The 12,089-nt window shown below is 49.9% G+C and overlaps 1 protein-coding gene and 1 long non-coding RNA gene across 4 annotated transcripts in view; one reads left to right on the forward strand and one right to left on the reverse strand.

The window, feature by feature from the left end:
* The window catches only part of LOC115068555, a 2,657-nt gene extending 1,293 nt beyond the window's left edge, over positions 1-1,364 (forward strand). The window contains exons 3-4 of one of the 3 annotated variants that reach the window (XR_003847901.1): positions 959-1,190; positions 1,277-1,364. This is a non-coding gene — a long non-coding RNA (uncharacterized LOC115068555). Of the gene's footprint in view, positions 1-699; positions 822-958 lie in introns of all 3 variants that reach the window. The other 2 variants (XR_003847900.1, XR_003847899.1) reach the window with 2 other exon arrangements.
* The window catches only part of Mlph (melanophilin), a 48,883-nt gene extending 42,412 nt beyond the window's left edge, over positions 1-6,471 (reverse strand). Inside the window, exons 1-2 of the mRNA XM_017795723.2 lie at positions 6,320-6,471; positions 1,248-1,378 (exon numbers count right to left, since the gene is read on the reverse strand). Coding sequence (XP_017651212.1) covers positions 1,248-1,357 — 110 coding nt within the window. The 5' untranslated portion in view covers positions 1,358-1,378; positions 6,320-6,471. The remainder of the gene's footprint in view (positions 1-1,247; positions 1,379-6,319) is intronic.
* Positions 6,472-12,089: the final 5,618 nt, after the last annotated feature.

Here is a 12,089-nt window from a genome sequence, read left to right on the forward strand (position 1 = left end):
AAGAAAGAGAGAGAGACTGTGCTGATGGTCTTAGGGATCCAGGATGGGAAAAGGGTCCATGAGCCAAGGAATTTGGGCATCCCCACAGGCCAGGAAACAGGCTTCCCACAGAACCTTCAGGAAGAACCAGCCCTGAGGACATATTGGTTTTGGAGTCTTTGACCTCCAAAGCTGTAAGAGATGGATTTGTGTTTTACACTGCTGATTTTTGCAGTTTACAAGTTACATATCTAGCAACCTTAGGGGACGGTACAGAGCCTGTCTATGGTGACCGCTCCACAGCAGCACACAGTCTAGCTGCTCACGGACTACCTGACACAGCATGTCCCACATAAGTTCCTGGCTTCCCCAGACCAGTTCCAGCTGTGCCTTCCCCAGCCGAGCTGCTCCGAGCGCTCTTCTCTCAAGCAGGTCACAACCTTGGGGTCACCCTTGACTCCTTCCAAGCTCAAGACCCCACATCCAATCCCTGGGCATGTCTCCCGGCCCTGCCTTCCAGTGTGCCTGACCGCATTGCAGTGGTGTGCTGCTTGTGCCTTCCAAGGCTGCAGTGACCCAGGGGAAGCCGACATGCTCAGCCCCTCCACCCCATGGAGTCATTTCTTGGAGTCTTGAACCCCCTCTCCTCCTGGAGCAGTCCAAGCCCCCCCATCTTTCAGGCTTGGTGGCCTCCCTGGCCTCTTTTCTGTCTTCCTTCAGCATTTCCTCAGTCCTCGACAAGCCGACCAAACCCAAAACGACATCAAGGGAAAAGAACAGGAGCCAGACAGACAAATTAACTTGCCATGTGGGAGGGGCAGATGGAAGTGTAGACGGCAAAGGTAGATTTTGGCTCAGGCTCTGGGGAGGGTGAGGCACCCAGGCTGGGTGACCCAGGAAGGCGGCGCTCCCCACAGTGCTAAGCAGGAGGCTGTAAGCTAGCCTCTGCCATCAGAGTGACACCACCTTCCCCACACAGCACCTGTAGCTCTTCCCCCTTCACAGCCTGGGCTTGAGGACCACGTGGCTCAAGAGACAGCGCTCAGAAGCTGGGTCAAGTTGAAAGACAGCTCTTCAGAGAAAAATGGAAAGCCTCATTTTAGCAACGACGAACTCAAAGTCTGAAAACGGAACCATTTCCCAGGTCGTGGCTTCCCATCCAGGCTGTTCACGCCCCACCTCTGGCCACATACCCACCCAAGGCACCCCAGGTGACAGCCACATGGGCAGCAGAGGGCCAGAGCCCTGTGACTCAGCCAGACACTCACTCAAGCCTCTCTTCTTCTCTCCTCCTGAGGTCGAAGTCTCGCTGAACCACTGCCCAGATATGCTCTGCCTCCTCATCCGTGAGCTTGGAAAGGTCCAGCTTTCTCCCCATCTCTTCTTGCCTGCACCAGACCTGGAAAGTCACAGGGTCACACCCAGTCAACTCCAAGAAGCCTGAGGATACTGACCAAGTCACAGAGTAAGAAGCAGAGCGGAAATTTACCCACTGATTCTTCAGGATGTCTGTGCACCAGACTGGGTGGTTTTCTAAACAGACAAATGCGTGTCTGGATGTCAGGGCTATTTAATAAATTTTGTGTGGTTAAAAATGAAGTAAGCAGCTGTGTAAAATTCTCACATTCCACTTCTACAAAGAAACGACTGACTTCCTGCCTGCGTACAGTACCCCCCCATTCTCTCTCTACTGTGAGGCAGGTGTTCATGGTTCCCGTTAGATTTCCCAAGAGAAAGCCACAGGACATTCTGATGAAAAGAAGAATCTTCATGTGCAATTCCAGGCCAGTTCCAGCTTCTGGGTCATTCCCCACAAACTTCCAGAGCTGATGGTGCTGGGTCCTCTGGAGACTGGACTCGATGGTTTGGACTGGCCATTGACAACATGTCTGGGTTTAGAATTACCTAGAAGACACAGCTCTTGGTGTGCCTCTAAGGGCATTTCCAGAGAGGTTCAGCTGAGGAGGGACAACCCACCCTGAAAGTAGGGGGCACTGTTCCATGGGCCAGGGTCCTATACTAAGAAGGAAAAACAGAAAGCGAGCTAAGCACCAGCATCCATCTCTCTCTGCTTCCTGACTGTGTGTGTGGAGTGACCGCTGCCTCGCTGTTTGACTTCGCCACCATGGTGGACTGTGCCCCTCCTTCCTAAGAGGCTTCTGCCAGATATTTTGTCATAGCAAAGAAAAGTAACGAATACCAGGTTAATCCTAAGAAGTAACACGGTCTAGGCAGATGCTCTTAAAGTGAAAATTTCCACAGAGGCCCACGGCTGCCAACCAGAATATCTCCTAAACATTTTATGACTTAAAATTGGTGAAAGATAATTTCAATTTTTTTGTTCCTACCCCTTAATAGTCCCAGTCTGTAGCGTAATGGTGATTCTGACGTACAATGTGGACAGGAAGTACCACATGGAGCCAATACATTCTTGAGCCCCCCCCAACACGTGGTGTCTGGCTTCTAAAGAATCAGAACAAAAGGGTCTATACAATGTGGACAGGAAGTACCACATGGAGCCAATACATTTTTGAGCCCCCCCCCCCAACACGTGGTGTCTGGCTTCTAAAGAATCAGAACAAAAGGGTCTTATTTGATGGGTGACTGGGGCACATTCATTTTGAATTCTCATCATTTTGAACAAAGTGTCTTACAGGGAGAATATCCACTCAACTTCTATTCTTGGAGTCAATTCAGAGTAGTGTGACCCTCAGCTGAGGACCTCATCTTCTTATAGAAACCAAAGTTCATGGCCCCTTAAATTCTGAGGTGTAAAAGAAAAGCCAAAGGAAAACCCCCGTGTCTCAGCCTCTGTTTGACTTCTTTTCCACTTAATTATTTTTAAGGTTCTTATACAAAGGAATAGGTTTTGTCTCTGCACCTTCATGCATGTGCATCATTATATGTTCTAAGAGTGTGCTTAGCGGCCAATGGGTGGACAGGCAGAGGGATCACATACATCAGCACCAAATCCAGAGACCGCTGCAGACCGAGGTTGTGCGTGCCCTCAGCCCCGCTGAGAAACCTTGATGTTTCTCATAGTGAGAGTTACTTGGTTTCTTAGCCAAATGCCAAATGACACTGGAAGCTGGGGGCACTGAAGGGCCCGGGAAACCTGCTGGGCCAAGACAAGAGAAGGCTCCAGATTACTTAGGACAGCAAGGCTGCCATCCTGCAGTGGAGTTGGGGCAGAGCCATGATGGGAGGTGGGTGGGGAGGCAGCACGGACAGGAGGAACTCTGCACCCCACATCTAGTCAGGAAGTCTATCTTGACAAAGCTCATCTTAGAGGGATTCATGAATGATCCCCAGGCTCAAGGACATTCGCTTTGCTCTGCTAAGGAGAGCCAGAAGGATGCAAGTCAGTCTGTAAAAGCATGCATCTATCACTAAGCCAGGAGCAATGCATTAGGACCTTATGGGTTGGGAGTACCCTGGAAAGTTTTTCTCTGATGCTGTCTTTAGCTCTGGTCTCAGGTTCTTGAAGTGTTCTGGGGAGAACACTTCTGAATTTATTTGATGACATCTTCAGAGGCCGAACTGATGAAGGGCAGTGCTTGTTCGCATATATTACTAGACAACCAGAGGCTGAGAACCAGCGTCCCCAGCATAACGTTTTCCTTTATCTACCATGATTGAATCCTCCCATTTAGTGAACTGGTACAATGCTTTGAATTAAAAGAATTATTTATAGGAAATAACCTAAAATTAAATGTGTCTGATTTCAGCATTTTAAAATGCACAAGAAGTCAGTGGCATTTTGGGGATGGGCTGCTAGGACAGTCTCACTGTTCAATTCATGGTCAGCACAGGACACACTTACTTGAACTATGGTAGAGGGGCAGGACCCTGGAACAGAATAGCCAGGGCCTCCAGCAAGCCAGTGCCCCACCCTCACCTCTACTTTGCTTGCTCCCCAAGAGTGAGGTATGCTCCTATAAGCCTCTACTCACAGCAGTGAAGGAGTACACAGGGGCAGGCAATGTGCCAGGCCCATGGAGGGGGCAGGGCCTCCCTGTGCCTGCCCTGCTGTGTGTCGGGCAAGGCTGGGCGATGCCTCCAGGCTCTGACTGTTCCACGTCTGTGCAGATAACTCCTAGTCACGAGTTCCCTCAACCCCAAACCACTTTCCAGTTGTATCTGCTCCACTGCTCAGTTAACTCAGTTAATCCTATTTCAGATCTCTGCTGTGCCAGCTGCCTCCAGTTGCTTCATAATCACAGCAGCAATGCGAGAGACTTCACGAAAAGTAGCTGGCAGGAAGTGGAGAGAGCTGGTTTGGTTTATAAGACGGACCATCAGGCCCAATCATAGAGTTTCAAGGGAATGTTGCCTGTATCCACCAGAGACTCGCATTCGCATTTTGGTTGCACTGAGAGAAAACTTGGTTGAGCACTTGTAGACAAAGACCTGGCTTAGCCACTTTTAGGGCCAGCTACCCCAGAACCTTGGCACACCAGTGACTGTGAGCAAACGGAGAGCAAGTCAGCGGATGCCAGCCCATGATGGCAGGGGTGTCCGCTGTCTGGGCTGGCGTGGCTGTATTCCTGCTGATAAAGGTGTGGGCTGAGGTGCTGGCTGTGGCACCTTTGGGGCTGTGTGCAACTGCTGGATGTGGTTATGTGTGTGGACAGGGCTGACATCCACAGAGGCACACTGGGGCCTCTAGCCTTCAGCAGCAGAACTATGGCATTGCCACCCAGAAGGGTGTTCCCTTCCCCACTGAAGTGCCAGGTGCCTTGGGAAGTTTTACAATGGCCTCTACAAGCCCAGCTTCCTGTTGCCACCTCCAGCCTGTCTTCCCCGATCTCTAGACTCTGAGCCATTTCTGAGGAACCTCACTTATCCATGACCGTAGGTTCTGACCTCCATCCAAAGCTTCAGCTCCAGACAGCAGCAGGTGCTGGCTCAGGTGCACCTGCATGCAGTAGCTGGGCTCCCAGCCCAGCTCGGGTATAGCCAGCTTGCCTGCCTGAGACAAGCTTCTCTTTCTCTCAAGGTCTGTACTGTGGAAGGTTGGGTTTCATGATCTATGACCATCTCTAGCCTAACATGATGCTGGGGTGTTAGAATTAAGAGGCGTCATGGTGGGGAGGGTGCAGTATGTATGTGCATGTTTGTGCACATTTGTGTGTGTGTGGGGTTCAGCTCTTTCAGAAGTTCCTTTTGAAAGGAAGATAGGAAGTCCTAAAAGCTGCCCGGGGCACATGTGGGCCATCCTGCCTCATCATGGGGGACAGCGAAGGGCGTTGTTAGCCTACAGGGCCCTGGGACCTCTTCTCCCCCTCTCCAACTCTCTGTGCTCAGCAGTTTTTAGCTTTTTGTAGTCTCCCGTGCCTTCATCAGGAAGACCCTCTGACTCCTTATGCATGTGTCTGGTCTAGGTTCTCAGTCAGTCCAGTGAGGCCCCTGCCATGGCTCCCAATATAGAGATGGGACACAGAGCCTGGGGGAGGCCAAGGAGGACAGCAGCTGTCTGCCGCTGCATGAATTCCAAGGAGGGACACTGTAGAGACTTGGGTGGGGTGGGGGTCATGGCCAGGAAAGCTTCTTCTTCCTAAGGCTCAGAATTCAGGGAAGATCATGGATGTCCAAAGACACACACGAGCAGGTGGAGAGCCATTAGGATTTGGAGCACAACATTGTACCTGCCCAGCTGCTCCTGATCTGCAGCCCAGCCTTTTCTTGGAGACTCTTACCAGGGCACAGAGTGGGGCCTTGAACCCTTGTCATTCAAAGCCCTCAGAAGGAATCACAAAAACATAACAGCAATCACAGCATACGGAAACAGGACGGCACAAGTGAACACACAGAGGTTCATCTCTTTTCAGGTCAGTGTGAGAGTGGTGTGGACCCCGTGAAATCCCTGTTGATTTGTGAGGCTGGGCTCCGGTAGACTTGGGCCAGTGGTCAGGATGCCTACGATGCTCACGACCCACCCATCTTCCTCACACCGCCACAACAAGGAGGGTGGGCAGAGGGAGCCTGAGGGTGAACACAAGGAGACTCCACTGAACCTGGGGCCTTTAGAGATCTGGAGGAGGGCAGGTGCCGCCCCCCCCCCCCCCCAATGCTGGGCAGCCAGTCTCTCACCAAACAGCCTCCTGCCCTGGGCTCCAGTACTCAGATTCTGGAGGGTGACCAAGCTTTAGCCTCACCAGGTGCTAAAATCAACTTGTTAGCCCCTAGCTTAGAGTTTGGAGTTTGCTGAGTGAGGGCTCTCTTCAGGAGCCTGGACCAAACTGGAGGCTGGCCCAGCTACCAATGAGGAGTCATACCTCCCTGAGCCTGTTTCCCTCTCCTGTGGGTCATCCAGACCCCAGGTTTCTCCCCAACTCACCGCCTCACTCCTGGGGACCCTCAGTCCTCGGCCCCGCCAGTCCTCAGCGCTGCTCCTTTGGTCCTGGGAGGGAAACTGAAGGGTGGCCCCTGTCCAGTCAGAGCGCACAGGGCCGGCAGCTGTGTACTCGGACCTGCCCAGCGCTAGAGAGGCCCCAGTGCCACCCTCCCCGATCACGTGGGCTGCTCCCCGCCCAGCTCCGGGATCTCCGTGCACCCGGGGTGCCGGCAGGCCAATGGGCAGAACCGCTTCCCGGGGCCTTCCTGGGAGAGCGCTTCCTCATGACTCCCCATAGGGTTTTGGGGAGAAAGGGTGGAGCTCAAGGGCGCTCATGGTCTGAACCACTGGCAGGGATCCGGCAGGACCAGTGGCTGAGCTCCTGGGAGTGAGTGCAGTGCGTGGTACCTCCTTGAATCCCCATTCTAGGCAGAAGTTTTGTACACAGGGATACTGAGGCTCAGAAAAGCCCCTTACCCAAAGTCACAGAGTAGTCAGTGAGACTCTGAGCCCAGGGTTTCCTGAAGCTGCAGATCGCGGGTCCCCCAGCGCCTTGCACTCAGCTATGACCAGGTGCTGCTGGACCTAGAGGACGCTGCAGTGGGAAGCTCCGCCACGCCTCCATTGACAAGAAAAGTCCAATTGCCTCTCTGTTCTCACTCTCAGGAAGATCTGCAACCAGTCCAGGCGCTCCCTCGGTGGGAAGATGAGGTACTGGAAAAGCTCCTTGCCTGAAAGATCCTGATCCACAGCACCACACTCTCCTCCCTGGCTCCAGAGCTTTGGGTGCTTAAGGGAGCTGCAAACCCAGAGAACAGCAGATCCCAAGTCTTCTCAGCTGCCCCGTTTTCCTCCAGGGCTGGGCACACCTGAACACCCTCGCTCTGCCCCCTCCTTATTAAAAAATTGATCAAACAAAAAATATGCTCAGCCAGGTGTGGCGGTTCATGTATGAAATCTCAGCACTTGGGAGGGTGAGGCAGGAGGATTGCTGCCCCGATCTGAGACCAGCCTGGGCTACAAAGTGAGTTCCGGTCAGGCCAGCATGGGCTACAGAGTGAAACCCTCCCCGTCTCCAACAACAAACATTAATTACACTCTATTTTCAGGAAATCCTTTTACAACTCAGTTCTCTTACCTACAAAATATGGACAGGACTATAAATAAACAGCTAGAGGGTGAGTAGATATTTCTATCTCCCTCAGTAGAGGAGGAAAGGGATCATATGTTACACACTCTCTGGGTTAGAGCCCCATGCTGCCTGCAGAGCCCAGGGGACACTTGTAGCTGAATTACGGTGTTTCTGTTCCTATCTGACACCATCATCAACTAGTGTATATGACCCCACATTCGAGCTTGTCTTCAATGGCTGTGACAAAACACTGACCAGTACCAACTTGGGGAGGAAAGGGTTTATTTGTTTTTACATCTCCCAGGTCACAGTTCATCAGGGAGCCCAAGGTAGGAACTCAGGGCAGGAGCCTGGAGGCAGGAGCTGGAGCACAGGAACCCTGCTTACTGGTTTGCTCCCCTGACCTGTGCTCAACTCACTTTCTTAGGCAACATAGGCCCAGGGGTAGCACCACCCACAGTGGGCTGGGCCCTCCCACATCACTCAATAATCAAGAAGATGCCCCATAGACATGGCCACAGGCCAGGCCAGTGGAGGCAATTCTCCAACTGATGCCCCCTCAATCCAGGTGTGTCAAGTTGATATTAAAGCTATCCAGCACAATTGACCCCTTGTCAACTTGACACACAAACATATCACTATGAAACCATAACTTTTCCATTTCTTGACCTCAAGATATGATGTTAATATCACAATGTAAGACAGTACAACCTTAAAACTCCTACAGTCCTTAAAAAAATCCAAACACTTAAAAGTCCATAGTCTCTTTCAAAAGCCTCTTAACCGTGGACTCCTATAAAATCCAAAATAAGTACTGTCTTATTTCACAGGGAAGAATCGGGCACACCTAAGCAAAACCAAAGTCCAGCAAAGTAGCTCAAGGCTGGACATCTAGGATTTACTCACGATCTTCTGGGCTCCAAAGGGTTCTGGCAGTTCCACCTCTGACTCTGCAGTCCACAGCACACACAGCTCATCTTGTAGACCCAGGCCAGCTCTATTCCACACCTACTGCTGTCCTTGCTGGTTGTCTCCTGGTCCTGGCATCCCCCAAAAGCTGGGGTCTCCACTGAAACTGAGGCTACACCTTCACCAATGGCCCCTTCTAGCTTCTCAGGGTACAAAGCCTCAGATTCTCTCCATGACCCCTTCAATCCTGGGGTCTTCACTGCAACCGAGGCTGCACTTTCACCAGTGACCTTTCCTGGCCTCTCGGAGTGCCAAGCCTCAGCTGCTCTCTGTGACCCCTTCACTCTTTCAACACACAACCATGCAGGAGACATTACTGAGTACTGTTTCTAGCTTGAGATAGAGCCTCAGGCTCCTTGTGGACCACAGTTTCTGTGCACTGACCCTGAGGAAATACTTCCCATAAGATTTCACCACAGTAATGCTGGTCTCTTGTTACAGCTGATTTTTCAGCCCCAGCTAACCAGCATCAATTCTCCCAGTAAAGCAAAGGTTTTACTTCAGGTTCTGGTCTCTTCTTAATCACAGCTGATTCTTCAGCCTCAGCCGACCAGAAACCACAGAGTCTCAATTCAAAATATCACACAAACAGCCCTGATTGTCTCTGCTTCCCTTTGAAGCTTCACAAGCCAGGCCTCCATCGGTCCACAGCTCTTTCAGCATAACTGTTCCAAGCTCCACAGCAACACACTCTAAGCACTCAATGACTTTTTCAGCCCAAAGTTCCAAATGCTTCCACAATCCTACAAACACCAAGGTCAGGCCTGTCACAGCAATACCCACTCTCGGTACCAATTTCTGTTCTAGTTTGTCTTTGATTGCTGTGACAGAACACTCTGACCAATACCAACTTGGAAGGAAAGGGTTTATTTAGCTTAGATCTCTCTGGTCACAGTTCATTACTGAGGGTAGGAACTCAGGGCAGGAACCTGGAGGCAGGAGCTGGAGCACGGGCCATGGAGGAATGCTGTTTACTGGCTTGTTCCCCTGGCCCCTGCTCAGCCTGCTTTCTTTTTTATCCGAAGATAGGCAATTTTAAACACATTTTTCCAGAAATAACTTGAAGCAGGTATATATATATACACACACACAATGAAGTTTAAGAGGGGAAACTGGAATAAGAAATCAAAGACCAAAGGATTTGCCAATAGGGGTCAGTAATTTTGGTGGGACAGTGAAGGGTCCCGTTAGCTCTGTTCTTTTTTCTTTGGAAAATCTTAAGGAGTTTATTGGGCTTTCTAACAGAGCATAGGGTGGGGGTTTATTTACAGAAGAGTGGGTGCCCCCTCCCCCATTTACGGCTGCACTGGAAAGTCCACACTCAAGTATAGATCCTGTAACTTCCTGACAGCCGCACAAAATGGTGAGAGAGGTGCCTTATGCCATTCTTGGCTTGTATATCCTTAGCCCCTTCTCCACATGCAGCCAAGGTCGACTGATTGGGTGTGTGTGTGGGTAACTGACTCCCCCTTTGACTCCTTGACAAGTGTGGGAAGGAGGTGTGACTATAGCTTGCCGGCATAGTGGTCAGAGGACACTTCCAGTTGACACTCTACCCCTTCCTCCGGCTCTTACATTCTTTCCACCAACCTCTTCCACAAAAGTCCCTGAGCCTTGGAGGGGGTGGTGGGTGTGGGATGACCTTCCTCCTACTGTGGCAAGGCGCTGAACTTTAGGGTCTCTGCATCCTCAGTGTTCCATGGGCTGTTGGCCCATTTCAGTGGGATTCCATCTATTATAAAAACACAAACAGCAAGAAACAAGAATATCTAAACAGTGGCTGCTATAATAACTTAAACTATGGATGTAAACACAGATGCTTGGATGGTACTTTAGCAGGTGCATCACATCCATCTAACAAAACAATTGCAGTGGCTTCCCCACTGGGGCCTATATCCTCCCCTGCCAGAGGGGGTGGGCCTGGTCTACAGTACCAGATGTGTGTTCCACCCCTAGGAGTGGGCATTATATCCAATAAAAAATTTGATGGTTGTACATACACTGGACACACCAAAATTGTACCAGCTGGATCATCTTGTTTGGCATGTTGCTAGTGCAGCACGTTGGGGTCCATTGTTGAGCAGAATTATAGGGGCTGAATCTCCCCCAGCCATCTGCATGTCCTCTTTTGGCACAACGAAAGCTACTCCTATGGTGACAGGGTGTTTCCAGCTTAATCCAAGCCTGATTTCTCCCTCTTCACTCTCACATCATATGGTGTCTTCAGCAATAGGATTTTACCATCCACTTCTGGTGTACAACCAACATTATCAGCAATGGTCTTTATTGTTTTGGGGACCTCTAGGGCCCCTCTGGTCAACAGCTCATAGGAAAGTCAACCAACCTCTGGCACTGGGATTTTTAGTTTAATAACCGTATGGCTTCTGGTAGGGCTTTCTTCCATCCCTGTAGGGCTCCTTCTGTGCCTAAGGCTCCCCTGTTCCTTTATTCCCATAGTTCTTTGTGTAGGTCTCCTCCCCCTTCCCATCTAACTGCCCCCTTTTTGCATATTTCTCCCTTAGTAACACCTTTCTCCTACTGTTCTTCTCTCTCAGTTTCCTTCTTTCCCTTTACCTCCCTGGTCCCTTCCATATTCCTGGTTCCTGTAGTCACATCAGGATATGCACTCACTTATAAGGATTTGGTGCTAGGATCCACAAATGAGGGAGAGCATACTTCTTTTTTTTTTCTGAGTCTGCATTACTTTACTTAGTATAACAGTTTCTCGATCCATCTATTTACCTGCAGATTTCATTATTTCATCTTTCCTTACTGCTGAGTAGAACTCCATTGTGTAAATGTACCACATTTTCGCTAACCACTCGTCAGTTGAGGGACACTTAGGTTTCTTCCATCTCTTAGCTATTGTGAGAAGAGCAGCAACAAACATGGTTGTACAAGTCTCTACAATAGGATGAGTCCTTTGGGTATATGCCAAGGAGTGGTATAACCGGGTCATGTGGTAGGTTCATTTGTAGTTTTTTAAGAGTTCTCCACACTGTTTTCCATAGAGGCTGCACAAGTTTGCAGCCCCACCAGCAGTGAATGAGTGTTCTCCTTTCTCCACATCCTCGCCAGCATTTGGAATCATTTGTTCTCTTGATCCTAGCCAGTCTGACCTGGGTAAGGTGAAATCTGAAGGTGGTTTTAATTTGCATTTCCCTAATTACTAATGATGTTGAACCAGCCCATCTTTTAATTGGGTCATTCGTTTTCTCAGTTCTTTGTTTTTTGAGTTTTTTGTATATTCTGGACGTTAAATCTCTGTCAGATGTGTCACTGGTGAAGACTTTTTCCCATTCTGTGGGTTTTCTCTTTCCTTGATTCTTTTGCTGTCCAGAAGCTTTTAGTTTAATAAGGTCCCACTTGTTGACTGTTGACCTTAATTCCTGAGCAACTTCTGTCCAATGTAGAAAGTCCTTTCCTACACCCCTATCTTATAGGTTATTGCCAATATTTTCTTCTAATAGTTTCAGAGTTTCCAGTTTCACACTGAGGTCTTTGATCCATTTTGAGTTGACTTTTGTGCAACGTGAAAGATAAGGATCTAGTTTCATTCTTCTACAGGTGGAGATCCAGTTTCACCAACACCATTTGTTGAAGATGCCGTCTTTCCTCCATTGTGTGTTCTTGGCACCTTTGTCAAATATCAGGTGGCTGAAATTGTGTGTA

This window comes from Nannospalax galili, unplaced genomic scaffold (assembly GCF_000622305.1).
Source record: "Nannospalax galili isolate Female #2095 unplaced genomic scaffold, S.galili_v1.0 scaffold149, whole genome shotgun sequence".
Lineage (NCBI taxonomy): Eukaryota > Metazoa > Chordata > Mammalia > Rodentia > Spalacidae > Nannospalax > Nannospalax galili.